At 44.8% G+C, this 26892-nt stretch overlaps 2 protein-coding genes across 2 annotated transcripts in view; one reads left to right on the top strand and one right to left on the bottom strand.

The window, feature by feature from the left end:
- LOC134367157 (H(+)/Cl(-) exchange transporter 4-like) overlaps positions 1–2855 on the bottom strand; it is a 14372-nt gene extending 11517 nt beyond the window's left edge. The window contains exons 1-2 of the mRNA XM_063083805.1: positions 2834–2855; positions 1789–1902 (exon numbers count right to left, since the gene is read on the bottom strand). Coding sequence (XP_062939875.1) covers positions 1789–1902; positions 2834–2855 — 136 coding nt within the window. The remainder of the gene's footprint in view (positions 1–1788; positions 1903–2833) is intronic.
- Positions 2856–2891: 36 nt separating this feature from the next.
- Positions 2892–26892, top strand: part of LOC134366923 (H(+)/Cl(-) exchange transporter 4-like) — a 36455-nt gene continuing 12454 nt past the window's right edge. Inside the window, 7 exon segments of the mRNA XM_063083489.1 lie at positions 2892–3029; positions 5563–5662; positions 11969–12157; positions 14863–14984; positions 19998–20203; position 20235; positions 20325–20405. Of these exon segments, the coding sequence (XP_062939559.1) occupies positions 2904–3029; positions 5563–5662; positions 11969–12157; positions 14863–14984; positions 19998–20203; position 20235; positions 20325–20405 (825 nt within the window). The 5' untranslated portion in view covers positions 2892–2903.

A 26892-nucleotide genomic window follows, 5' to 3' on the forward strand; every position in this document is an offset into this window, starting at 1 on the left:
TGGGTGATATGGTCTTTGTTGTAACTACTCAACCCTGCTGTTGTAACGTGAACGCTGCCATAGACAATATGTAAACAAGTAGATATGCTTGTGTGTCAGCAAAACTTTATTTACAAACCAGGCAGCAGGCTGGGTTCGGCCCAAGGGCTGCAGTTTCCTGAGTCCTGACCTAGGTGATCCAGACCAAGTAGAAATCTTAGATCCAGGCTGTAGGATGCTTTTCTTCCTTGAACCCATGGCCTTGAGGACGTAAGCACAGGTGTCATCTGCCAGCAGAAATATTCTTGTTGGAGAGAAGAAATTAAAACAGGTGGGTGGTTCAAGGGCTCCCTTGTCAGTTGCAAATGACTGTTTGCATCCATTTGGGGTTGTTCCTTGTACTTTATTGAACATACAGAGCTTCAGTTTATTTCTCAGTTAGCAAATCCTTGGAGTTCCCTCCCTGTGGCTCCCCTGCCTGGCTGGATTCTAGTTCCTCATCCATTTCACCTCCCAGGTGGATCCCAAATAGAATCCTTCCCATTTTCCCACCCGGGTCTTCTCTTCTTGCACTGTCTATGTTCTGGTCATCTCTTAACTCCAATTTCAGACATGACATCGCCATTTCCTTCCAGGCCCCCAGGAAAGTCCCCCGAGGCTTTGCAGATTATATCATGTTTACTTTCCTCTACCAATTATGTGTCTAATCATCATGATCATAACATGCTCCATCAAAGTTTAAAGATGTAAGTTTCTCCAGAGCGAATTTTTATCTCAAGGATTATTGCCTGGAGTAGTTGTTTGACTAGAGGTTTGGTTACATTTCACGCAGCAAATACAATATTCAGGTCTCTTCAATTATTCTATATGCCAGCTGGGTTTTTCTGATGAGAGCTCCCACTGTGGGCCAATAGCCTGTCATCTTATTTTTGCCATCAGAGATTTTCTTTACCACATGTAATAGGTTATTACCATCTTGTTTTTGTAGAGATGAGAATGAAATCTTTGCGCTCTAATTTGACCCCTTCCCTTATATTACTGGTTCTGTTATTGGCTGCTCCTGCCTTATGCAATGCGACTCTTCCCTGGATACTCATCAATGGGTGTAATTTTGGACTTGGCACTGCTCAAACTTCAAACTTTTAAAGTTTTGAAGCAGCCGAGTTGCACAGATGGTCAATAAATCAATCACTGTGGCCATTTTATTGCTTGGAAGGTGATTACTTTGCCCATAGCGACTTTTTGAGTTGATTAAAATCCAGTGTCATCAGGTCATGACTGAGTCCTCCAGATATAGAAATACAAAAGCAATGAGAAGTCTGCACTCAGATATTTTTATAACCACCCTTCAACATTGTAACCATCTATTTTGGCACTTTTGTGGCCCTCGTCCTATAATTCAAATTCCCATGCTCTTTACCAAGGTAGTTTTTATTTAGTGCATATTTCAACCTCCGGTCTCTGTAGGAGCATGTTATTCTTTCTGCTAACTGGTGGTGAGCACTGGCCTGCTCCAGATTAGCTCCCACGGGATCTGTAAATCAGGCTCTGATGGCAAGAGAGCCTGGCAGATGTGTTGGTTCACTTGCAATTGTTTTCCAGGCAAGGGGAGCTGGAATAGTGCGAGTGGAATTGTGATCTCAGACAGGAAAGGAAGAGACATTCACCTTTGCTACTACCCTGGCAGCAAGAGCCCTTCTGACGTATTTTAAGAAGAATTAAAAATGAGCGTCTGTGCCCAGAGCTTCTTTCCCAGGGCAGTGTGCCTCCAGCCTTGCATGGCTCTTGGCTCATGACGGGTTTTCCTACCTCCCTTATCCATGTCCGTGGTGGCACCAGGGATGCAGAGGGCCGCTGCCATCTGAAGATTGCCTTGGCTCCCAGCAGCATCTTCACTCCACTGGTGCTGTGCATTATGAATATCTGCGATGACAACCACATAGACTGTCTGCCAGAGTGGTCCACTTATCTCCCAGGGGAACCAGTTACCAGTTTGGCTACAATTATTTGATTTTGAGTGGTATGCATCAATCCTATTAGCCCTCGACACTCTCATTTTGACACCTTGCTTTTGCAGGATGTGGGACTTCTCAGAAATGTATCTAAATGCTCCTCCTTTTTGGATTTCGTTTTTGCAAATTTGCCTGCTCACTCAAATTTATTTGTAGGCTCCGAATCAATACTTGTGGTGCTTTCAAGGTCATTCACAGACATGTGCACGTGCACAGTGGCAAAATATTGAGTTGCCAGAAGAACACGTTTCCTCGCTGAGGTCAAAGAAGGCAACGCTCTGCCTTCTTGTTTTCAGTCTCATGCTGTAAACAAGTGTCCTTTCTTTGTTCTATTTAGTGCCACATTTTTCACATTTTTGTGCTTTTTGCTTGGTAATGTTGCTGTTTAAAATGGCCCTGAAACTGAGTGATGAAGTGCTGTCTAGTGTTCCCACGTGCAGGAAGGCTGTGCTGTGTTTTATGGAGAAAATACGTGTGTCGGAGAAGCTTCACCCAGACGTGAGTGGTAGTGCTGTTGGCCATGAGTTCAATGTTAATGACTGAGCACTGTCTATTAACTACAGTGTCTGTAGACAGAAACGCGAGATACAGGGTTATGTATTGATAGGTTGATGAGAATGTGAGCAGAGGCTCTCAGGGCCCTAACCCTGTATTCCCTTAGGAGCGGTCATTGAGTTTTTGCTAATGTAGTGTCTGAAGTGACTTTGTAGAACACATCTTCTACCTATAATGAGAACTGACTGTGTATATATGTTACTACAGCAGAGATGCCTATGCTGAGATAACTTCTGGTTGTGTAAGAAAATAGAGCCCATGGGTTATCTTCTGCCATGTCCACGTACATGTCCCGTTCACCTTTTCCATGACCGTTTTTCTCTCTCAGGTGTAACTAGCCTGGTCAATGCAGGAGCGATGAGTGGCAGTGGAAACCTGATGGATTTTCTCAATGAGCCGTTCCCCGATGTGGGGACATATGAGGACTTCCACACCTTAGACTGGCTAAGGGAAAAGTCACGGGACACCGACAGACACAGAAAGGTAGTTGGTGTTGTGAAGGGACAAGCTGAAAGGGACCCCTGCAAGTGGCTGTGGCATGCTTGCATCCAGAAGTTGTTGAGTGGGGGCTCAGGTTCATGTGTCATGTACCAGGTTAGGTTCTAAAGAAGAGTGGGGCGAGGGTAGAGATGTGGACAGATGGCTGTAGCTCCCAGTGCTGGGGGTGGGAGGCTGTGTAATATAGAGGGAATGTGGTGCAGAGCACAAGCAGGGGACTCTGGAACCAGATGAATCTGAGGCACTTCCTGCCCTTGACACCTTCGGGCTAGGTGACTTTGGGGGTGCCATTTCTGGGCCCCTCATTTTCTCATCTGTGGGGACAGAGGTGATTATTCCTCAAGGGAAAGTGAGGCTGTGTGTGTGTGTGAAAGTACATGTTATGGGGCCGGGCATCTAGTTGGCAGTCGATATATATTTTAATGGGCTGCAGTGAAGCTACGTGTAAGTGCTATGGGATCCTCTAAGAGGGACGGTTGGAGAAGAGGTTCTCAGAGGCTGATATTTCAGTTGGGACTTGAAAGAAGACTAAGAGTTCACTGGGCAGACAAAGGGAAAAGCATCTAAACGCCAGAGTGGCCCTTTCTTAAGTCAGAGGCATGAAAGAACATGGCACACTTAGGCAATTCAGGGATCTCCAGGGGTCTGGTGGGAGATTCCTAGAAGGGGATGAAAGCAGATGAGTCTAGAAACGTGAGTAAGGGCTGGCCGGTTGGCTCAGTTGGTTAGAGCACAGCTTTGCAACACCAAAGTCAAGGGTTCAGATCCCCTTACCCAGATTTGTAGAAACATGAGCAATGGGGCCCATTGGGAGTGACTGAGTAGGCCATGGGGAGGAGTTTGTATTTTGTGTTGCAGGTGACAGAATACATTAAAGACGCATCACAAAGGGAGAAACAGAAGACTTGGAAGTGAGTTTGGGAGGAAGCAGAGGTCTGACTAAAGGCCGTGAAATAGAGGTGGATCGAGGGGAGCAGGATCCTTAGAGAGACATTTACAGGACTAGTGGAAGGGCTGGGGTCACGCAGGAAGAAGAGTCAAGGAATACCGGGCTATGGCCAGATGGGGGTGATGTCTTTGATAATGGGGGGCAGCAGATTTCAGAGGGAGCCAGTGAGTTCTGTTTTAGACGCTTTGAATTTGAGCTGCCCACCTCGCCTGCAGCTGGGGGTGGGTGGTTGGCAGGTGGAGGGAACTCTGCAGTTCCAGGGCAAGGTCAGGGCCACAGTGACAGGTCCCTGGCATGAGAGTGGGTGCTGAAGCTTTAGAGGTGGCCAGGGTGGCTGGGGAATGTGGAGGGAGACGGATGGCAGCGTTCAGGACCATGGGCAATGCCAGGAGTTAGGAGGTCTGGGGGAGGTAGGTGGTTGCCAGTGACAAACTCTGAGGAGAAGCAGGGAGAGGTGAGGGAGGGGACCAGCCGAGAGTTGTCCCAAGTGAGAAGAGTAGAGAGTGTTGAGGAGGGGCTGCTCCCAAGGTCAGCCTCCATGGAAGGGTAATGGTGAACCAACAACATGGGGGCTGTTGGCAACTTCAGGGAGAGCCGCTTCAGAGGAAGATGCAGAGGGACGTGGAGAGTGCGACTGTGTCACGCCATTTCATGAAGGTTGGCAGTGAAAGGAGGAAGAGCTTTGCAGGAGTGAGGTTCAGTCAAGAAGATGGCGCAGCCTCTTGTCTCCAACGTGGAGGAGCATAGGGGCAGGGCAGCCTTCCCTCTAGAGCAGGGCTCAGCAAACTATGGCCCTCGGGCCAAAGCCAGCTGGCACCTCGTTTTGTAAAGTTTTATTGGAACGTAGTCATGCCCATTCATTTACATGTTCTTTATGGCTCCTTTTGTGCACAGTGGCCGAGTTGAGTAGTTGCAACAGACACCATTTGACGTGCAGAGCCCCAAATATTTAGTGTCTAGTCCTATATAGAAAATGGTTGCCAACCACCGCTGGAAACGGTTGTGAGGGGAATGGTGATCTCGGAGGATTTTGTGAACACAGGGAGGCAAAGGTGTGTTCTTACAGTGTGCATAGACGTGTCCATCTGCCATGGTCACTGTGATCCATGCTGCTAATTCACAGTTCTTGCTGTTAAAATTAAACCTTGAAAACAAAAGTAGGAAATGCAGTCTTTGTTGAAGAGGCTTTTTAATGAACAGACCTGATAATGTAAGTTAAAACAGTAGCTCATATTCAAGATAATGATACCCAGTCAGTGCCTCGTTCAGAATGGCTTTTAAATAATGAAAGCTCAGATCACATTCAGTATGTTTTTCTAATCAAGTGCAGTTTTTGCTACTCTTGTTTCTTGGAGACCACGATGGCACCTCCATAGCTCTATGAACTAGGAAGCCCATTGTGTCATTGTGGCACACAACTGAATGAATAATGTAACTGGGAATTTGGTTGCTGAATGACCTTCATTTTCTCTTAATTACCACCCTGTTTCCTGAGAAAACAGTTTCAAGGAGCAAAGCATGAGTTGAAAAATGTGTGCACGTCACCTGCTGTATCTGCTCTGCTTCCAGATAACCAGCGAAAGCAAGGAGTCCATATGGGGGTTCATCAGGAGCCTGCAGGACGCCTGGTCGGGCTGGGTGGTCATGCTGCTCATCGGCCTGCTGGCAGGTACGCAGGGCACGCAGCGCTCCCAGGCGAGCTGCGGACGCTGACGCCCCCGAGCCCCAGCCGCTTGGGATGATGTTCGGAATGTGGAGCGTTTCCCTTTTACCCCGTGCAAGAGATTTCTTACTTGAAATGTCTAAGAGCAGAATACATGACCATATAGTTTCCATCAAATGTGTCATCGATAAGGCTTCTGGAGAGCTGTCATTATAGAGCTGGTTGGCCCTTTCCACATAGTGCAAAGGTTTATGAGCATGCGGGAGTGTACTGAAAGCACGCGTTCTGCATTCTGCTGTCCTTGGTTATGTAGAAGCCAACGAAATATGAAAATGTTTTGAGCTGCCATAATCAAACACCACATGAGACTGGCTTTTGCTACTACTGGCAGGCCCTGGAATGACTTGTAAACACCGTAGGGCACTCAAAACAATGCTAGACACCCACAGGATCTGAGGTAGGCCCTGGGAGATCCCAAGCCCCGACATCGTTCTGACCCTTGGGGACTCCGTGTCCTTCCTTTTTATAATCCCAACACCGTGTTTGCCAGTAATAGATGTTTCCAGAGTAAATGGACGAATATCTGGAGGGGAAACCTGTCGTTTTAATGTCAAATGCACCAGCTCTTCATGGAAATTGTGTCCCCAAACTTACTTCCTTTGAGGAGGCTGGGAGGGTTATGTCTAAGAATTTAAAAATTTGAGCATGCTGAAGAGATCCCCTGAATAAAAATCCCCTACATGTAACAACTTAATCATTATGGCAGGAAAATTGATCAGAAAAGTGACTGTAATACAGGCAGAATATAGTAAGTGCTTTAAGAAAGAACAGTAATGAGACACATGATTTTGTAATTACAGGTGATTCCGATTTCCAGGCGACCTTTCATTTATTTCATGGGTAATTGTAGGAGAGGCTCGGTGGCCAGGGAAGGGCCCCATCTGCCTCGTCCGCCTCGGCATCCCAGAAAAAAGGAGCCAAGAGGAATGCTTGAGAGCAGCCCTTTCCTACTAGCCACAGCAGCTGTCTGTTCATTTCCCCAATTCTATTCTCCCTCCCCAAGCGGCGGCAACCAGGGAAGGGAATTAGTCTTGGCAGATACATGGTCTTCTGCCACCACATTTGCTTGACCGCTTCTGTGAAGACCTTTGAAGGAGGCGGGGGCAGGGCGGGGGAGGGGGAGGGGATGGAGTTTGCTCTGGATTTCGATGGGCCTACTTAGAATAGATTTATCAAACCTTACACTGTATCATTATTCTTGGCTCCTAAGAAGGAGAAATAAATAGGGTAAATGAAGACACTTGGAACAGATGTTCTGGTGTCTTGCTGGAATAAATGGCACAGCTTAGATTCATTTGGCTAGTGGAGGAGCCCAACTGGGCTATCTTTAGCTGACCCGATATTGACCAGCTGGTCTCACTATCAACTCAGTTGCTGTCAGTTCTCGCAGGAGGAATCACCTGGGGAGTGAAACAATATGTAGCAGTGCCGGGGCTCCAATTAAACAGCTCCTCTGGAGGGGGCGCCATGGCATTGAGTAAAGCCCCCTCTTCTCCCCTCTGTGATTCGAATATGCAGGCCGGGATGAGAACCGCTGGAGAAAGGAAGGCCCGTGAGCGCATCTGCGCATGAGTACGGAAGGAGGGCAAGAATGGGAGGACAGTGGAAACAGAAGTGGCTCAAGTGTTCTTCTGGCCTGGATGCACCAATTGTCTGGCTGGCTGTCCGTCCCCTCAGTGGCGCCCTGGCCACTCTATTCTGACCCCTGATGGAGAGGCCCAGCGGGATCTCCTCTGCAGGGCATTTATCGAGAGCTGCCACTCGGTGACGCTGTTGTACCGTGGAATAAAGCTGAGGCTGAGTCAGCAACAGAATCAGCAAGGAGGATTGGGTGTGGGATAATGTGATTATGAATGAATGAATAAAGATGGAATTTGGGGTGATTATTGCGTCTTGCCCCTGGATATCTGCAGGACCCCTCCCCCACCTTCTTTGGGTCTTTGTTCAAATGTTACCTTTCATTTGAGGCCTTCCCGACTGCCTTCTCTAAAATTACATCCTTTCCTCTGAATCTCATCCCCCTTTCCTGCTCTAGGTATGTATATATGTGTGTATGTAACAGCTTTATTGAAATATATTTCACATGGTACACAATTCACTCATATAAAGTGTCCAGTTCAGTGGTTTTTAGTATATTCACAGAGTTGTGCAACCATCACCACGATCAATTATATATATATATTTTTTTTTTTTTGTCTTTTTCGTAACCGGTACTCAGCCAGTGAGTGCACCGGCCATTCCTATATAGGATCCGAACCCGCGGCGGGAGTGTTGCTGCGCTCCCAGCGCCACACTCTCCCGAGTGTGCCACGGGCTCGGCCCCACGATCAATTTTAAAACAATTTTATCACCCCCAAAAGAACCTCTGTACTTTTTAGCTATCAAAGCCCCAGCCCCCAGTCCCCTCTCAGCCTCAGGCCACCACTAATCTACTTTCTGTCTCTATGGATCTGCCTGTTCTGTATATGTCTTGTAAATGAAATCATACAGTACAATGTGGTCCTTTGTGATTAACTTCTTTCACTTAGCACGATGTTTTCAAGGTTCATCCACGTCGTAGCAAGTATCAGTGCTTCTTCCTTTTTATTACTGAATACTACTCCATTGTATGGATAAACCACATTTTGTTTATCCAGTCATTCGTTGGTGAGTATTTGTGTTGTTTCTACTCTTTGGCTGTTTTGAATAATGCCACTAAGAGCATTTGTGTGCAGGTCTTTATGTGGACCCATGTTTTCGTCTTGGGTATATGCCTCGGAGTGGAGTTGCTGGGCCAAATGGTAACTCTGTGTTTAACTTTTTGAGGAACTGCCAGACTGTTTTCCAAGGCAGCTGTACCATTGTATCGAGCTATATTTTCTCTCTAGCACCTATCACCTTCTAGTGGAGTCTCTGGCTACTTACTTGTCTAGAGTCTCTGTCCCCTCCGCGAGGTACAGCTCCATGAAGTCAGAGACTTGGGTCTGCTTTGTTTGCTGCTGTATCCCCAGGATGTGGACTAGTGACTGGCATGTAGTAAGTAGGTGCTCAATACATATCCCTTGAGTGAAACAAGGGACCTGAGTTTTCTGATTTTTTCCTTCATTTATTTACTGCAGTCATCCACTCAATGTGGACATATAGCTCCAACTATGTACCTGACATGGATACAATAACGGACAAGGCAGGTAGTCTCCTTGCCCACTTACAGTGGACACAGGCTCTGGACGACTGATCTAACCCCCTCCGTGGCATGAAAACCAGACAATGAAACCTTTTTTCCTGTGATTTATAGCCTGTGGAAGTACAGACGTATATATACCTATATTGCTAACCATGAGATCACGATACAGTAGGTATGGAGATGGGGCAAGGCCCGAGAAATACACTTGGGCCACACTTAGGAACTCAGAGAAGGCTTCCCAAAGGAGGGATATAAATGCTGGAATCTGGAACATAAGGAGGACCCTGCCCAGTGGAGGGAGGGTAACGCTTGCCGAGATGGTGCAGAGAGGAGCTCCTGGCATGTTCCAGAAACATGGATGGGGCAGAGGGTGGGGGTTTGTGATGGAAAAAGATGAGGTTGGAGAGATACGAGGTGCCTGCCATCGGGGACAGCAACCTGTTGAGGATCTGGGAGTTCTCCCAAGAGCAACGGGAAACCGTGGCAGGCTTTTCCATAGGGACTGGCGTGGGTCAGATCGGCAGCTTTGAAAGCCTGTTTGACCACAGTGTGGAGGACCCACCGGAGGGGGGCAAGTTGGGCATGGAGACCCGAAAGGGGGCTCCAGCTGCAGCCCAGACAGAAATGATTCTGAAACGGTGGCCTGAATGGCAGCAGAGGCCATGGGGAGGAGGGGACAGGAGCGATTCAAGAGAGATTTGGAGGTGGAGTCGCTAGGATGTGGTGATTGCCCGGAGAGGGATGTGTACGCAGGTTTCTGGTTTGCACAAGTACCTGGATGCTGGGCCCTTCTCTCAGCTGCGAGCAAAGCTGGGCCTGGGAGGGAGATGCTGTCGCTCAGCGTTGCATGCAGAGAGCTGGGGTGGAGATGTCCCACAGACCCGAGAAGCCAAATAGACGCGTGTCCTTTGACAGATGCTGCTCATTGGCTTTGACTGCCTGGGGCTCTGTTAGAAAGGGTGTTTGAGGGTGATTGCACACGAGTCTCCCACAGTGGATAGGTGCTGTCTGGCAGGGGCATGTCAAAAGCATTGTGAAGGCGAATCCAGTAGAGTGTGTCAGATCGATGGGTGATGTTTGCCATGGGCAGTGGAGCTGGCGGCTGGGCTCTGTGGTGACTGAGCACAGTAGGCAGGAGCTCCTACGTGCCTGGAGGGCAGAGCTAGATATGCACAGCTACAGCTCCGTGGCAATAGAAGGACGTGAACCAGGTGGCCAGGGTCTAGAGCGTAGTGTAAGAAGAGAGAAGGGTTTAGGGTCAAGCTTGGAGGAAATGTGCCTTTTAGAAGTTGGGTAGAGCAGAGATCAGGGAGACAGAGAACCAGAGAGCCAGGGGGAAAGCAGGAGAGTATGATGTTGTGGAAACCACGGGCACTCGTGTTTCTAGAAAGATGGAGTGGTCAGCAGTGTCAAAGGATGCTGAGAGGTCTGGAACTGGGCTCGGCACACTTTTTCTGTAAGGGGCCAGGGAGTAAATATTGTCAGCTCGGTGAGCGACCCCCTTTCTGTGTCACCTCTTCAGTTCTGCCTCTGTAGCATGAAAGCAGCCACAGACGGCACCTCATCGAGTGGCACGGCTGTGCTCCAATAAAACTAGATTTACGAAAACAGGCAGTGGCCAGATTTGGCCCATGGGCTGCAGTTTGCTGATCTGGTCCTGGAAGATGAAGACTGAGCAAAGGCCATTGCCTGAGCTGCGGGTCTCCAGGTGGACAGAGCGGAGCGAGGCTGAGCGGACCGAAGAGACAGGCCGGTGGCTGGAGGGGAAGGTGGGGCCGGGCAGTGTTGACACTGAAGGCTGCTGGGAAGGAGCCATCAGAAAGGGGAGGTGGCAGGGACAGGAGAGAGAAAGGGTAACTGTAAGAGGGAGGGCCTGAGGAGGCAGGGGGTCTGGGAAGGAGGTGAGCCGCTGCGCACGGAGCACAGGACAAGGGACGCGGTGCGCCGATGTGGGGGTGCGGATGCTTTTAGGGGTGATGCGGCTGTGAACCCGATACTGAAGTGAGGATTCAGTAAAAGTTTCACAAGTTAAGAAGCCGGAGAACATTCCTTGCCTTTGGAAAAGACTAGAATGAGTTATTCTGGAAAAAGACGCGAGGCAGCCTTTTGTGGCCCGCTGAGCTGCACAGTCTATTATTTATGTTTTCGTTGGGGCGGAAGTGACTGTACATGTGTGTGGGGCACAGCCTTGAATATCTGTAGCCGTGTGCAACATGCGATGCTCCGACCAGGATAATTGGTACACTCGGCATGACACCATGTCATCGTTTTGGGTGGCCCTTTACCAGTCCCTCCCTTTGCCATCTCCCCTCACCCTTTCCCACCTCTGGTAGCCTCGGTCCTGTTCTCTCCTTTGCAAAGTATTATTGGGATCCTTGTGTCTTTCCTTCTTTCTTTTTAAATTTATTTTCCAGCTCCCACTTAGGAGTGAGGACACGTGGTGTTTCTTTTTCTGCTGCACATTCTATTTCATCCCACTTCTATCGGCCTTTAAAGTCATTATCTACTTGTATAGACCCACGACCCGTTACCCAGAATTTAAAGAATCCGGAACATCCTAATAAGCATGGGTTTCCCAAGTTTGGTTCCTATTTGTTGCCAAAACCTTACTCATTTATGATGCGAGGCCGTCATAGCTGTTATGCCTCCAATTTGTCTGCATTATCGTGTTTCCCCAGAAATGTTATTGTGCGCACCCAGGATCCTGCCCCAGAAGCTGCTGAGGGGGCTTTGTCTTTTACAGTGTACATACCCTATTTCCAAAATTTGGAAAGGGAGGAATTCGGAAAGTGCTTGGCCCCAGTGGCTTGAGATTAGAAAGTAAACCTGTGTGTCTCACTCTCCTACCTGGTGTAAGCCACTGAGCGCTTTGTATCTCTCCCTGGGCTGCTGCTGCCCTCACCGTATGTGTTCAGTGACTGCGAGGTTAATGAGAGAAGCTTCCTATGTAAGTGACAGCCCATGGCATGTTCGTTCCTGCTCTGGTGTTGGGGCCTGCGTGGTCGCCGCGTTCCTGCGTGGCTGCTGCATTGTGCGTTCCCTTTGCATCACGGGCGCCTCCTCTTAGTGGCTTGTGCTGCTTCCTCCAGGCACCTTGGCTGGGGTCATCGATCTTGCCGTCGAGTGGATGACCGACCTGAAGGAAGGTGTCTGCCTGCCTGCCTTCTGGTACAGCCACGAGCAGTGCTGCTGGACTTAAAACGAAACCACTTTTGAGGACAGAGACAAGTGTCCACGGTGGCAGAAATGGTCGGAGCTGCTGGTGAATCAGTCGGAGGTGGGTGCCTGGGCAGGGTCATCCTGGGGACTCCCGCAATTCCACATGACTTTGGGACCCAGCGGGGTGATTCGTGAGTGTCATTTCACCTTCAAGTGTCTGTTGCGATGATAGTCCATGGCATAATACTAGTGTGACTTGCTTTTCTCTAGCTCTAATGCAGCCACCCAGACTTCACTTGGAAAACCCTTCCTCACTGTTTCATGTGCTATATACATATATATTTTAAAGCCTTATATTTGGCTTCATTTTTCTTACTGAACGTAGTTTGTTGATCATGCTGAAGAAATAGCATTAATTTTTATAACTTTTAATTGAGGAGAAAATATGAATTATCTTTTTTTAGAATAACAGCTTTAGTGAGATATAATTCACATTCCATATTTAAAGTGTACAATTAACCATCATCCCAATCTAACTTTAGAACATTTTCATCAACCCCCAAGATACCTTGTACCCATTAGCAGTCACTCCCATGACCCCCCAACCCACTAGCCCCTGGTAACCGCTCTATTTTCTATCTCTATAGATTTGTCTATTCTGGAGATTTCATATAATTGGAATCATATAATGTGTGGCTTTTTTGTCTGGCTTCTTTCACTTAGCACAATGTTTTCCAAATTCCTTCATGTCGTAGAATGAATTAATAATTCATTCTTTTTTATGGCTGAATAATATTTCACTGTATGGATATACCAGTTTTTTATTTTAAAATCTAATTGATCACATTTGTGGGGAGATATACCACATTTTATTTATCACTTTATCAGTTGATGAACATGGGTTGCTTCCACGTTTTTGCTATTATGAATGATGTTGCTATGAACATTTGTGTACACATGTTTCATTTCTCTTGAGTGTATACCCAAGAGTGGAATTGCTGGGTCAGATGGCAACTCTGTGTTTGACCTTTTCAGGAGCTGCCAGACTGTTTTCCACAGTGGCTGCACCGTTTTACCTTCCCACCAGCAGTGCATGAGGGTTCCCATTTGCTCTCCTTCTTGCTAACACTTATTATTATCTGCTTTTGATGTTAGCCATGCTAGTGGGTATGAACTGGTACCTTATTGTGCTTTCAGTTATCTTCCACTCCATTTTATGAGCTCATTACAGAGGATGTTCCGGGCCTTCTGTGAAGAGAATGTCCCAGGCACAGGGGATGTGGTGGTGAACCACAGACCTAGTGTTTGCCTTCAACGCACCTAGAGTTTCACATCTTTATAAAAATCTAAGCTCAGGAAAGGGTTAACTTTTAACCAAATTCAGTGGTTACCACAATGACTGGATTCTTGAAGGATCAGAAAGCCAGGTGAGGGGAGCTAGGAGCCAAGCTTCACATTAGGGGTGATGTGAGGACCGTTCAATCTAGAACTGTTCTTGGAAGGTACATGTAATCTGTTTATACATCTCCTCCCTGACCCACTTTTTTTTGCCTGACCAACTTACCACAGCTGAAGACATTTGGAATGCACTTTGCCATTTTGCTAACCCCCTTTCTCAGTGGAATTGAAAATGAATTTCTTCAAATCTAAGAAGTAGGCAGAGATCTTGAAATCTCACACATTCTCAGTGCTCTCTGTCACTTCCAAAAAGAAACTCTCTACTTGGGCCGATGGGTGTGGGCAGGGGGAGGTGGCTGGGTGCCATATTTTATTTCTTCTCTCCTACCTGCAATATGTGTTTTGGGGCAATATAGCCATCCATCTTTTCAACTACTTTTAATATTTATACGTTGGTTCAAAGAATTACTGTGAGTAGGAGTGAGAAGTTATTTTTAGCCTCCAAAAAAGTACATATTTAAGTGGGTGAAAGATATTCCTCTGTCCGAACTCTCACCACATAGGGTGTGAATATATGTGCTTGTAAATGCCAGAGCAGTCTTCTGGAATATGTTTTGCATTTAATAGGAACACATTTGGCTGTGTCCATGGCCTGACTTGTAGGTGACCTCTCTTTCCTTCCCCCCTCACTTGAGTCATCCAGATGGTACCAAGAAGCTGAGGCCTAAGGAAATGCGGACTCCACTCAGCGGACCAGGTCCTCAACCGAAAAGACCCAAGACCATGTGTTTGGTTCAGAAAAATGCTCCCCACATACCAGATAATTTGGAATCAGTGAAGTATTCTGAGGGAGATGATCAAGTCTTCCCTCAAGTAGTGCCTCTCAAGTGGGACCTCAGACTCTGCATTTCTGGCAAGCTCCAAAGGCATGCTGAGGCCACTGGGCCAGGCAGCTCACCTGAGTAGCAAACCACAGCTCCCACTCTTGCTCATCGCCATTGCAGTTGCTTGCTGGGGTGTGAGCGTGGCCTCTATGAAAGCTAGGAGAGACCAGTCCACCGCACACAAGAAAGACAGGCCTTCCAGGCTCTGAAGACAGAATTTTCTGCATCATACCGTTCATTAGCTCTAGTGCAAGTGGTGATTAAAATCGAGCATCGTTCATGGCTTCCGTTGCCTCTGAGACGTCAGCCGGTGGAAGGTGCACGTGAACAGCTCCTGGAGGAACACCGGTGCTGTGTTGTGTGTACCCACTGCAGCGATGGTGACAGCCGATAAAACCGACTCTGGCCTTTTTGTTTTTACAAGACAGGGACTGGGCCTGCCCGATCCCATCAAAGCGTCTGCTCTCCCGACAGAGGGGTGGCTTTGGTATGTTGCTCAGGTTTGCCATGGCTCATGTCCTCTTCCTTTGTGTCTGTTTACTGTGCCAGTGCTTACATTCTGAATTTCTTAATGTACATCCTGTGGGCGTTGCTGTTTGCGTTTCTGGCCGTCTCCCTGGTGCGCGTGTTTGCACCATATGCCTGTGGCTCTGGCATACCCGAGGCGAGTCGTGGCTGAATTTCTTTTGTAACAATAATAAGAATAGCAAAGACTTCCGTAGCACTGTTGTGCCAAGCACAGTTCCGAGCATGAACTCATTTTACTAACTCATTTACTCCTCACAGTAGACTATGAGGCAGGTACTATTATTGTGCATTTGGTAGTTGAAGAAACTAGCACAGAGAGATTAAGGAACTTGCCCAAGGTCACCAAGCTAGTCAACTGTGAGTTCAGGATTCATACTCTGTATCCAAGGTTTCTGCTTTATCGCTTATCAGATGATTAAACCATTGTCGTAGTAAACCAGGCATAACTCTTAAAGCCTGTGCAATCAGAGTTCATTAACCACACGCATAAACTGGCACTGGGATAACTCGGATGTGCGCCTATGATATAATGTGAAAAAAGGGCAATAGCGGAGGTTTGTTGCTGAGAAAGTTCACTGATGATTAAACTCCCCTGCCACATTCTGCTCTTCTTATGACCAGGTAATAGCAATCTTTACAAAACTTAATTTCACTTTCACCGCATGCACTGTGAATTTACCCTTGTGAATATAGCGTTCTTATAAGTAGTTTTCAGCACTTTCATGTAACCAACGTATGAGGGAAGTGAGCTCATCCATCAGGGCGAATGCGTGAGACTGAACTTGAAACCTACAAGGATCTACTGGGCAGAATAATGATAATTGAGGTGATTCGCAAATAGCCCAGACAGTGAAAATTCTAGCTAGAAAAATTTTTTAAAATTCTCGTATTATCCCTCGAATCAATGCAATTCAGTTCTTCAAGTTGTTGCTGCAGCAAGGCCCACAGGCGGTAGAGATGAAGATGTAGTTGAGTGAGTTTGAAGATTTAGTTGTGCACCAGTTGTGACAACACATCCCCACCCTTGGGTGGTGCCCTCCAGCACTGACGCTGGTCCAGGCATTTACAGGAAGGGCTGAGTCATTTAAAGATGGTCAAAAGAAAAATTCAATATGGTCTTGTTTCAGGAAAGTTAGGGAAAAACTCTTAATACGTCATGCTGAATTTTTGATGGTTTATATTAACAAATTGCTTCAGGAACACAAAAGCATGCCATATTAAAATCCTATTTTCTCAGTACAACCAGTACTGCTATAGTGTGACATATACATTCATAAACATCACCATGCCATGCAAAATCATGCAATTAAAAAAAAAGAGTACTTATGGAGAAAATGGGTTAGGAACACAATACTCGAAAATTTCATCAGTGATACATATAAAAAAAATAGGCTAGGAAAAACAGCAGCACAGTTTTACACATTAAATGGCCAAGAAATTGTTCAATACTACAATAAGTATCTTTCTTCTTGATAACACTTGAAGTTGGCTGTGGAAGTGAGCATCAGAAGGGCTGCAGCTTGTGAATTACTGTGAAGGGGCTGCAGGAGGGTTATCTGGACCTGGAGGGGAAGCTGTGACAGCGGCGTGCACGGGTGTGGCTCCCCAGCACACGTGTGGACTGGTTGATGTTTGAGGCATGTGCGTATGTATGCTTTGTGTTTTCCTACATAGCTAGGTTCAGCTGGGTACGGTGTTCTGCATTCACCTCGTATTTCTCCCAGAGAAAATTCTGCATAAACAGACATGAAATTTGTGTTATGCTCAAATTCTTACCTAATGTATAGATAGCATTGGAACAAATATGCATTTTCTAAACAAGTATTATAGTAGAGCTGAGGGTAAGAGTCTCTCTTTCTGCTTCTGTTCGCTTTATCAGTAGAACCACTATCAACTATGCAAGGACTTCAAGAAATTCGTGGAAATATAGACTTAAAATACAAATCTTTACACGAACTTTTTGAAGTATCCTCGTATATGAAATCATGTCTTCCCAGAACTTATTCTGAGTTGATGTTTCCATTCTTTACAAGAAATGAACACTCTTACAAATATTTACTTACCAGAAAGTGCTCTGGTTGTAAAGTTAAAAATACCAAGTCACAAATCCAGTGCAATACACCTTGTGAAAGCCCTGCTTGCTTCAGTCTCAATGAATCCAAGTTAAAGCAAGTCATTGGATTTTGGCATCTATTGGGAATGAATTTGCCCTCTTTAGTCCCTAATTTGATCATGAGAATTTTGTCAAATCATTTTAGAGAATTACAAAATACCTATTAAACTGTTCAATTCACCACATGTCATGGCTGGCAAAGGCTCAGGTAATTTAGATGCTTGTAATTTTCTAAGTGGTATTACACTTTTAAACTGTACCCTGGGGTCCAAATCCACATTAACTAACTGACAAAAATTATAGAGAATTTTATTCAAGGCAACACAAAAGGGCAGGATTGTGGCAGACATAATAAAACATCCCTTAAATAAAGGGATCTGAGATCCCCAGAGCACAGGATCAATTAGTCCAACTACCACCTGTTAAGGCCTGGTTTTGCCACCACTAATTTGCCATCAGTTAAAGGCTCATTCAAGAAACACCAGCTGACTGCGCAGCTAGGAGGCCTCTGGCATGTCCTGCAGGGAGGAGCTCATTGAGTTCTTCAGGAAGACACGCACGACCTGCTCGTGTGGGCTCTTTCCCTCGCCTGCTCCCTCTTCTTGAATTAGGATACGGATCTGTCCGTAGTTCCTGAGAGGAAAATGGTCCTGTGCACACCCCTTTAACAATCTGAAGATTCACTGACTTCATGACCCTCCCCAAGTTACCACAGGTGACACGACGCTCAGTAGCAGGAATTTGTGAAAGAACCAAGAGTGTTTCAGGTCCGTCTCTTAAATATTGATAAATTAGGGCTACCTGTGCTACATTTTCCCGGAATGGAGCAGTGGTTCTCCACCTGGGCTGCATTGTAGATTCACCTGGGGAGGCTGTACAACTCCTCATACCCTGGATGCACCCGGGGCCAATTACATCAAATCTCTCTGGGGAGAGCCAATTCTTAATATTTCCTAATTCCCAGTGATTCTGATGAGTGCTGAGGTTGTGAAGGACTGTAATAGCTACTTGAGAAATTGATTACTTGGCAGAGCAGTGTCCACAAGGAGGCATTTTGAAGTTATGTAAATGGCACTGACAAGCGATAACACTGTCCCGTTATGTACTACACAATGGGAAAAGAAATCAACCACGAACTACATGGAGTGACTCACTTAGTGTCTAATTAATCTGTGATTACAGGCATGTAAATTGCCATCTCGATGGTAAACATTCACTCCATTTGAGCCAATTTTGGCAGAGGTTGGATGTAGAAGTTATGTAGCCATGGTAATGTTTCTGTATCCTAAAGGACACCGTTTTGGGGGAGAGGACCCCAGTATATGAAGTTAGTCACTGAGATTGGCACTGAGTTGAATTCTCAAAGCCTTAGGCAAAATGCTCAAGCACGCCTTTAGGAAGAAAGCCATTACTTGGCATTTACAAAATGCGGCAGGTCTGAAAATGGAGCAAGACAATGCTCCCTGTAGTCAAAGTCCTTTTCAATACAAGAGATAGGATTAGGTGAAAGAAAACGGGTTGCCATGGATTCAAACATCTGTATATCCCCCAAAGTTGCGTTATTAGAATGCTGAGCATCTTCCTTTTCCAACGTTGTGTTAAGAATACTTTCAAACATACAGAAAAGTTGAAGAAACTGGACAGTAAATACCCCTTTTACCTATCACCTCCAGCAAGGGCCAGCAAACTTTTCCTATAAAGAATAGAGAGTCAGTATTTTAGGCCTATGGGCCAAGAGGCAGGATGGAGAAACTATTCTCATTGAAAGGCTAGTAATTTTTTTCTTACTTTATTTTATATTTATATTACTATTTATATTACTTTAAATAATGTTAAAACCATTCTTAGCTTGTGGGTCATATAAAAATAGGGAACAAGCTGGATTTGGCCCACAGGCCATAGTTTGCCAACCCTTGACCTAAAGTTCAACTGACGTTTTGCTCTTGTGGGGGAGGCAGGATTTTACCTCTACCCTTTTAGGGGTTTTTGGCTGGGCCTGAGAATTAAATTGATGTAAGACAGATCCATAGGAGAAAAACATACACATTTATTTAATATGTTTTATATGACATGGGACCCTTCATAAGGAAATGAAGACCTGAAGACGCAGTTAGAGTTGTGCACTTATATGCTGCATTGGACAAAGAGTAGTCAACTATGAAAATGTGACAGGGTAAAGGGGCTTGGGCTCGGGTAGTGACAGAGACATGACTAGGAGGATAAGGGCTAGTCTAACAACGTTGGTTTGTACAGAATTCCTTCGGCCTCAACTTCCCATCCTTGATGATAAGAATGATACTGTCCTTCTCGTACAGGAAGGGCATCTTTCACATGGGAATTTCATCTCCTTCTTTAAAGAAACAAAATGAAGGTCAGAGAGATCTTGCACCTGCTGTTTTCTGAGTGCCTGTAACTCAAAATAGTCAATATGCCAGAGTGGCATACTTTGGGTGGCGGAGTTTATGTAACTCAAAATAGTCAATATGCCAGAGTGGCATACTTTGGGTGGCGTATTCTAAACTCCTTCACTCTGTTTGCTCTGTCACGTAGCTGGCCAGCTCTCCCTCTCGTTTCTCTCGGATATCTTTCAAGATTCAAAAAGGAGCAGTTAAAATCATAGGTATAGGAGGATACTTCAAAAAGTTTGTGGAAAAATGGAATTAAAGATAATACGAATCTTTCCATGAACTTTTTGAAGACCCCTTGTATGTCTCTTCTCAACACAGCAAAAGGTAATGTGAACAGGACAAAACATCATGAGTAAAATGAGACCTTAGAAGTGACATCTTTTAGTACTTTGGGAATTCTTAAGGTTTACTTGCATTGAATTTTTCAATGTTTCTGTTAATATAAAATTATATATTCATGTAAGTTTCTGTTAATATAATATAGACAAATGGAAAACTAAAAGAGCCTGTCTTCCACGTGACTTTGTGAATCAAAACTTTAAAAATGCCTCCCAGAGGAATTACAGCTATTTTCCTGGCCATGCATTGATACAGTTCATTCCCTCTCATTCTCGATCCTCTGTTTCAGATCAAGACCATTCTGAGCGGCTTCATCAACAGGGGCTACTTGTGGAAGTGGACCCTGCTAATTAAGACGGTCACCCTGGTGCTGGTAGTGTCATCCGGCCTGAGCCTTGGGAAAGAAAGGCCGCTGGTGCACGTGGCTTGTTGCTGTGGCAACTTCTTCAGCAGCCTTTTCTCCAAGTACAGCAAGAATGAGGGCAAAAGGCGCGAGTTGAGCCGACCAGCTTCCGCTGCAGGAAAGCGTTCTGCCCGCAGCCCCTCCATGGTCTCGCCTGCACACGCTGGTGTTCACGGAGGGCCCGGAGCTCATACGTAACTGTTTGCCTTGCAGGTGCTTTCAGCGGCGGCTGTGGCTGGAGTCTCCGTGGCCTTTGGTGCTCCGATCGGGGGTGTGCTTTTCAGTCTGGAAGAGGTGAGAAGGGGCAGCGGAGGGAATGCGTGGGGCTGAGAGGCAAGGACCCGTGGATGACTGGCATAGCAGTGAGCCTTCGTCTCCTGCCCTGTGAGGAGTACATTCAAAGAAGTGTTGCATAAGATTCCTGCAGTTAATTAAGGAGCTACAGTTTCTGCCATTTATTTTTATTTAATTTAATTTTTTTATATTTTATATTGTCGATATACATTGTGGCTGATTATTGCTACCCATCACCAAAACCTCCCTCCCTTCTCCCTCCCCCCTCCCCCCAACAATGTCCTTTCTGTTTGCTTGTCGTATCAACTTCAAGTAATTGTGGTTGTTATATCTTCTTCCCCCACGCCGTTTTTTTTTTGTTTTTTTTTTTTTTTGTGTGTGTGTGTGTGTGAATTTATATATTAATTTTTAGCTCCCACCAATAAGTGAGAACATGTGGTATTTCTCTTTCTGTGCCTGACTTGTTTCACTTAATAGAACTCTCTCAAGGTCCATCCATGTTGTTGCAAATGGCAGTATTTCATTCGTTTTAATAGCTGAGTAGTATTCCATTGTGTAGATGTACCACAGTTTCCCTATCCACTCATCTGATGATGGACATTTGGGCTGGTTCCAACTCTTGGCTATTGTAAAGAGTGCTGTGATGAACATTGGGGAACAGGTATACCTTCGACTTGATGATTTCCATTCCTCTGGGTATATTCCCAACAGTGGGATAGCTCGTTCGTATGGTAGATCTATCTGCAATTGTTTGAGGAACCTCCATAACATTTTCCATAGAGGCTGCACCATTTTGCAGTCCCACCAACAATGTATGAGAGTTCCTTTTTCTCTGCAACCTCGCCAGCATTTATCGTTCAGAGTCTTTTGGATTTTAGCCATCCTAACTGGGGTTAGATGGTATCTCAGTGTGGTTTTGATTTGCATTTCCCGGATGCGGAGTGATGTTGAGCATTTTTTCATATGTCTGTTGGCCATTTGTATATCTTCCTTAGAGAAATGCCTACTTAGCTCTTTTGCCCATTTTTTAATTGGGTTGCTTGTTTTCTTCTTGTAAAGTTGTTTGTGTTCCTTTGATATTCTGGATACTAATCCTTTGTCAGATGTATATTTTGCAAATATTTTCTCCCACTCTGTTGGTTGTCTTTTAACTCTTTTAATTGTTTCTTTTGCTGTGCAGAAGCTTTTTAGTTTGATATAATCCCATTTGTTTATTTTTCCTTTGGTTGCCCGTGCTTTTGGGGTCGTATTCATGAAGTCTGTGTCCAGTCCTATTTCCTGAAGTGTTTCTCCTATGTTTTCTTTAAGAAGTTTTATTGTATCAGGGTGTATATTTAAATCCTTAATCCATTTTGAGTTGATTTTAGTATACAGTGAGAGGTATGGATGTAGTTTCATTCTCCTGCATTTGTATATCCAGTTATCCCAGCACCATTTGCTGAAGAGGCAGTCCCTTCCCCAGTGAATAGGCTTGGTGCCTTTGTCGAAGATCAGATGGCAATAAGTGTGTGGGTTGATTTCTGGATTCTCTATTCTATTCCATTGGTCAGTGTGTCTGTTTTTATGCCAGTACCATACTGTTTTGGTTATTATAGCTTTGTAATATAGCTAAAATCAGGTAGTGTTATGCCTCCAGCTTTATTTTTTTTGCTCAGCATTGCTTTGGCTATGCGTGGTCTTTTATTGTTCCATATAAATGTCTGGATAGACTTTTCCATTTCTGAGAAAAATGTCTTTGGAATTTTCATGGGGATTGCACTGAATTTGTATATCACTTTGGGTAGTATGGACATTTTCACTATGTTGATTCTTCTAATCCAAGAGCATGGGATATCTTTCCATCTTTTTGTACCCTCTATAATTTCTCTCAGCAGTGGTTTGTAGTTCTCATTATAGAGATTTTTCACATCCGTGGTTAACTCAATTCCTAAGTATTTTATTTTTTGGGTGACTATTGTAAATGGGCAGGCTTTCTTGATTTCTCGTTCTGCATGTTCACTATTGGAGAAAAGAAATGGTACTGATTTTTGTGTGTTGATTTTGTATCCTGCTACTGTGCTGAAATCATTTATCAATTCCAACAGTTTTTTTGTAGAGGTTTTAGGCTGTTCAATATATAAGATCATGTCATTTGCAAACAGGGACAGTTTGACTTCATCTTTTCCAACCTGGGTGCCCTTTATTTCCCTCTCTTCTCTGATTGCTCTGGCTAGTACTTCCAACACTATGTTGAATAGGAGTGGTGAAAGTGGGCATCCTTGTCTAGTTCCTGTTCTTAAAGGAAAAGCTTTCAGCTTTTCCCCATTCAGGATGATATTGGCAGTAGGTTTGGCATATATGGCTTTAATTATGTTGAGATATTTTCCCTGTATACCTAACTTATACAGGGTCTTTGTCATGAATGAGTGCTGAACTTTATCAAATGCTTTTTCAGCATCTATAGAGATGATCATATGGTCCTTGTGTTTGAGTTTATTAATATGGTGTATCACATTTATTGATTTGTGTATGTTGAACCAACCTTGCATCCCTGGGATGAATCCCACTTGATCGTGATGCATAATTTTACGTATGTGTTGGTGTATTCTGTTTGCTAGTATTTTAGTGAGGATTTTTGCATCTATATTCATCAAGGATATCGGCCTGTAGTTTTCTTTTTTGGTTATATCTTTACCTGGTTTTGGTATCAGGATGATGTTTGCTTCATAGAATGAGTTTGGGAGATTTGCGTCCGTTTCAATCTTTTGGAATAGTTTGGAAAGAATCGGTGTCAATTCCTCTTTGAATGTTTGGTAAAATTCTGCTGTGAATCCATCTGGTCCTGGGCTTTTCTTTGTTGGGAGCCTTCTGATAACAGCTTCAATCTCCTTTATTGTTATTGGTCTGTTCAAATTTTCTACGTCTTCACGATTCAGTTTTGGGAGCTTGTGTGTGTCCAGAAATTTATCCATTTCCTCCAGATTTTCAAATTTGTTGGCGTATAGTTGTTTATAGTAGTCTCGAATGATTCCTTGTATTTCAGATGAATCAGTTGTAATATCGCCTTTTTCATTTCTAATTTTTGTTATTTGAGTCTTCTCTCTTCTTTTTTTTTGTTAGCCATGCTAATGGTTTGTCAATTTTATTTATCTTTTCAAAAAACCAACTTTTTGATTCATTGATCTTTTGAATTGTTTTTTGGTTTTCCATTTCATTCAGTTCTGCTCTGATCTTAATGATTTCTTTCCGTCTGCTAACTTTAGGTTTGGATTGTTCTTGTTTTTCTAGTTCTTTAAGGTGAAATGTTAGGTTGTTCACTTGCCTTCTTTCCATTCTTCTGAAGTGAGCGTTTAATGCAATAAATTTTCCCCTCAATACTGCATTTGCAGTGTCCCATAGTTTTTGGTATGATGTATCATTGTTTTCATTAGTTTCAATAAATTTTTTGATTTCCTGCTTGATTTCTTCTTGGACCCATATGTCATTAAGTAGAATGCTGTTTAATTTCCATGTGTTTGTATAGTTTCCAGAGTTTTGTTTGTTATTAATTTCTAGTTTTAATCCATTGTGGTCTGAGAAAACACATGGGAGAATTCCAATTTTTTTGAATTTATTTAGACTTGATTTGTGACCTAATCTGTGATCTATCCTGGAGAATGATCCATGTGCTGATGAGAAGAATGAATATTCTGAGGTTGTTGGGTGGAATGTTCTGTAGATATCTGCCAATTCCAATTGGTCTAGAGTCTTGTTTAGATCTTGTGTTTCTCTACTGATTCTTTGCCTAGATGATCTGTCTAATATTGACAGTGGGGTGTTCAGGTCCCCTGCTATTATGGTATTAGTGTCTATTTCCTTCTTTAGGTCTAATAGAGTTTGTTTTATAAATCTGGCTGCTCCAACATTGGGTGCGTACATATTTATGATTGTTATGTCTTCTTGATGGATCAGTCCTTTTATCATTAAGTAATGTCCCTCATTGTCTCTTTTTATGGTTTTTAGTTTAAAGTCTATTTTGTCAGATATAAGAATAGCTACTCCAGCTCGTTTTTCTTTTCTATTTGCATGGTAAATCTTTTTCCATCCTTTCACTCTTAGTCTGTGTGAATCTTTATGGGTGAGGTGGGTCTCTTGTAGGCAGCATATAGTTGGGTCCTCCTTTTTGATCCAGTCAGCCAGTCTGTGTCTTTTGATTGGGGAATTTAAGCCTTTTACATTAAGAGTTGTTATTGAAAGGTGTTGATTTATTCCTAGCATTTTATTGGTAGTTTGGTTGTCTTAGGTGTCTTTTGTTCCTTGCTTTCTGATTTACTCTTTGGTTTCTGTGTTTGTTGGTTCCTTAGGTTGTAGATAGCATTTACGTTTGCTTGTTTTCTCTTCATGAATGCCATTTTTATTATAGTAGTGGGTTTTGATTTTTCTTGGGTTTTTATGGCAGTGGTAGTTATTTTTCAGGAACCAAACCAAGTACTCCCTTGAGGATTTTTTGTAAGGGTGGTCATGTGGTAGTGAACTCCCGCAGTTTTTGTTTGACTGAGAAATATACTATTTGCCCTTCATTTCGGAAGGATAGCCTTGCAGGGTAGAGTATTCTTGGCTGGCAATCTTTGTCTTTTAGTATTTTGAAAATATCATCCCATTCCTTTCTTGCTTTTAGGGTATGTGATGCAAAGTCTGATGTTAGCCTGATTGGGGCTCCCTTATAGGTGATTTGACGCTTCTCTCTTGCAGCTTTTAAGATTCTCTCTTTGTCTCTGAGTTTTGCCAATTTGACTATGACATGTCTTGGAGAAGGCCTTTTTGGTTTGAATATGTTTGGAAATCGTTGAGCTTCCTGGATCTGAAGATCTGTGATTTTTCCTATACCTGGGAAATTTTCTGCCGCTATTTTATTGAATATGTTTTCAATGGAATCTCCATTTTCCTCCCCTTCTGGAATACCCATGACTCGGATATTTGAGCGTTTAAGTTTGTCTGATATCTCTCTCAGATTTTCTTCAATGTCCTTGATTCTTTTTTCTGTCTTTTTGTCTGCTTGTGTTATTTCAAGCAGCCCATCTTCAAGTTCAGAGGTTCTCTCTTCAACTTCGACAAGCCTGCTGGTTAAACTCTCCATTGTGTTTTTTATTTCACTGAATAACTTCTTCAGTTCAGCAAGTTCTGCTACATTTTTTTTTCAGGACATGGATTTCCTTGTACATTTCCTCTTTCTGATCCTGTATACTTTTCCTCATTTCATTATGATGGATAGCTGAGTTTACTTGTATCTCATTCAGTTTCCTTAGAATTATCACTCGAAATTCCTTGTCAGTTATTTCAAGGGCTTCTTGTTCTATAGGATCTAGAGTTTGAGATTTATTAACTTTTGGTGGTATACTTTCTTGATTTTTTGTAATTCTGGTATCTTTTTTTTGGTGTTCATTCATTGTGGCAAGGGCTTTCACAGTCCACCGGTTTGAGACTAATGACTAACTAGGATGTTGCTGTGGTTGTCAATTTCTTATGGGTCCCTCCGTGACTGCTCAGTTGGCCTCTAGTGCCTTGTGTGTGTGGTTGCCTCAGGTCTTGGGCTTCTCTGGGGAGCTACCTTTCTGGTCAGCTTGTACTCTGCTGGGCTGGTGGATCACATACCACAGGGTGTGTGATCTCTGTTGAGCTTTCACTTCCTGTGCAGGACTTCTCCCTGTTCCGTGTGCTCTGGCCCAGGCTGTTGGATCGTCCAGTGGCGACCACACCAGGTGTATGGTTTCTGTCGAGTCTCCGCCTCCCTGGCCGCACGTCTCCCCACTCTGTGTGCACTGTGCTGGGCTGGGGCGTGTCTTCTGCACCCCTCGTCTTTCAGCTGGGCCTTCAAGACCCTGCTCAGCACCGCCTCGCCCAGGAAGTTTACCAGGGTTCTGGTAGGCTCAGATGACCGGTCACTCTGGGTACCTTTGTAGCACTGTGTAGATCTTTCTCGGGTCTTGTTCACCTTTGTATCCCCCCAGCATAGACCGAATCTAGCGCCCACCTGCAGCCTGCTCTCCGGCAGGTTGAAGCGGACCTGGGAACTCTCCTACCACACTATTCCCAACCAGAAATTGGTTAGGATTTTTTCCGAACTGGTGGCCGCAGAGATGGTATCTGCCTCCCAGTAACAGGAAGTTTACCGGGGGCCGGAGTCCAGGGTGTGGTGGAGTGACAGTCGGCCCATCCATACTTCCTTGCCCTCCCGACACTGGCCGGGGACACCCCACACAACCAGCCCCACCAGAGAACCACGGAGGGAGTGGGAGGGGAGGCTGGCCCGCAGGCTCCGGAAAGCCCCGCACCGGGCCAAGCAAGTGGGAAGGCTCAGTGACGGCCGAGCCGGGCAGAGCTGCCAGCACCTGGGAAAATGGAGGCAGCCCTGGGGCGGTGAGTGAACTGGTGATGCAGGCGGGAGCGGGGTGGGTGTCAGCCCCCCGAACAGAGCTGGGCCAGGGGTCACTCACAGTGCTGTGCCAGGTCGGGTGCTCACTCTCTGCCT

Source organism: Cynocephalus volans, chromosome X (genome assembly GCF_027409185.1).
Source record: "Cynocephalus volans isolate mCynVol1 chromosome X, mCynVol1.pri, whole genome shotgun sequence".
NCBI classification, from domain to species: Eukaryota; Metazoa; Chordata; class Mammalia; order Dermoptera; family Cynocephalidae; genus Cynocephalus; species Cynocephalus volans.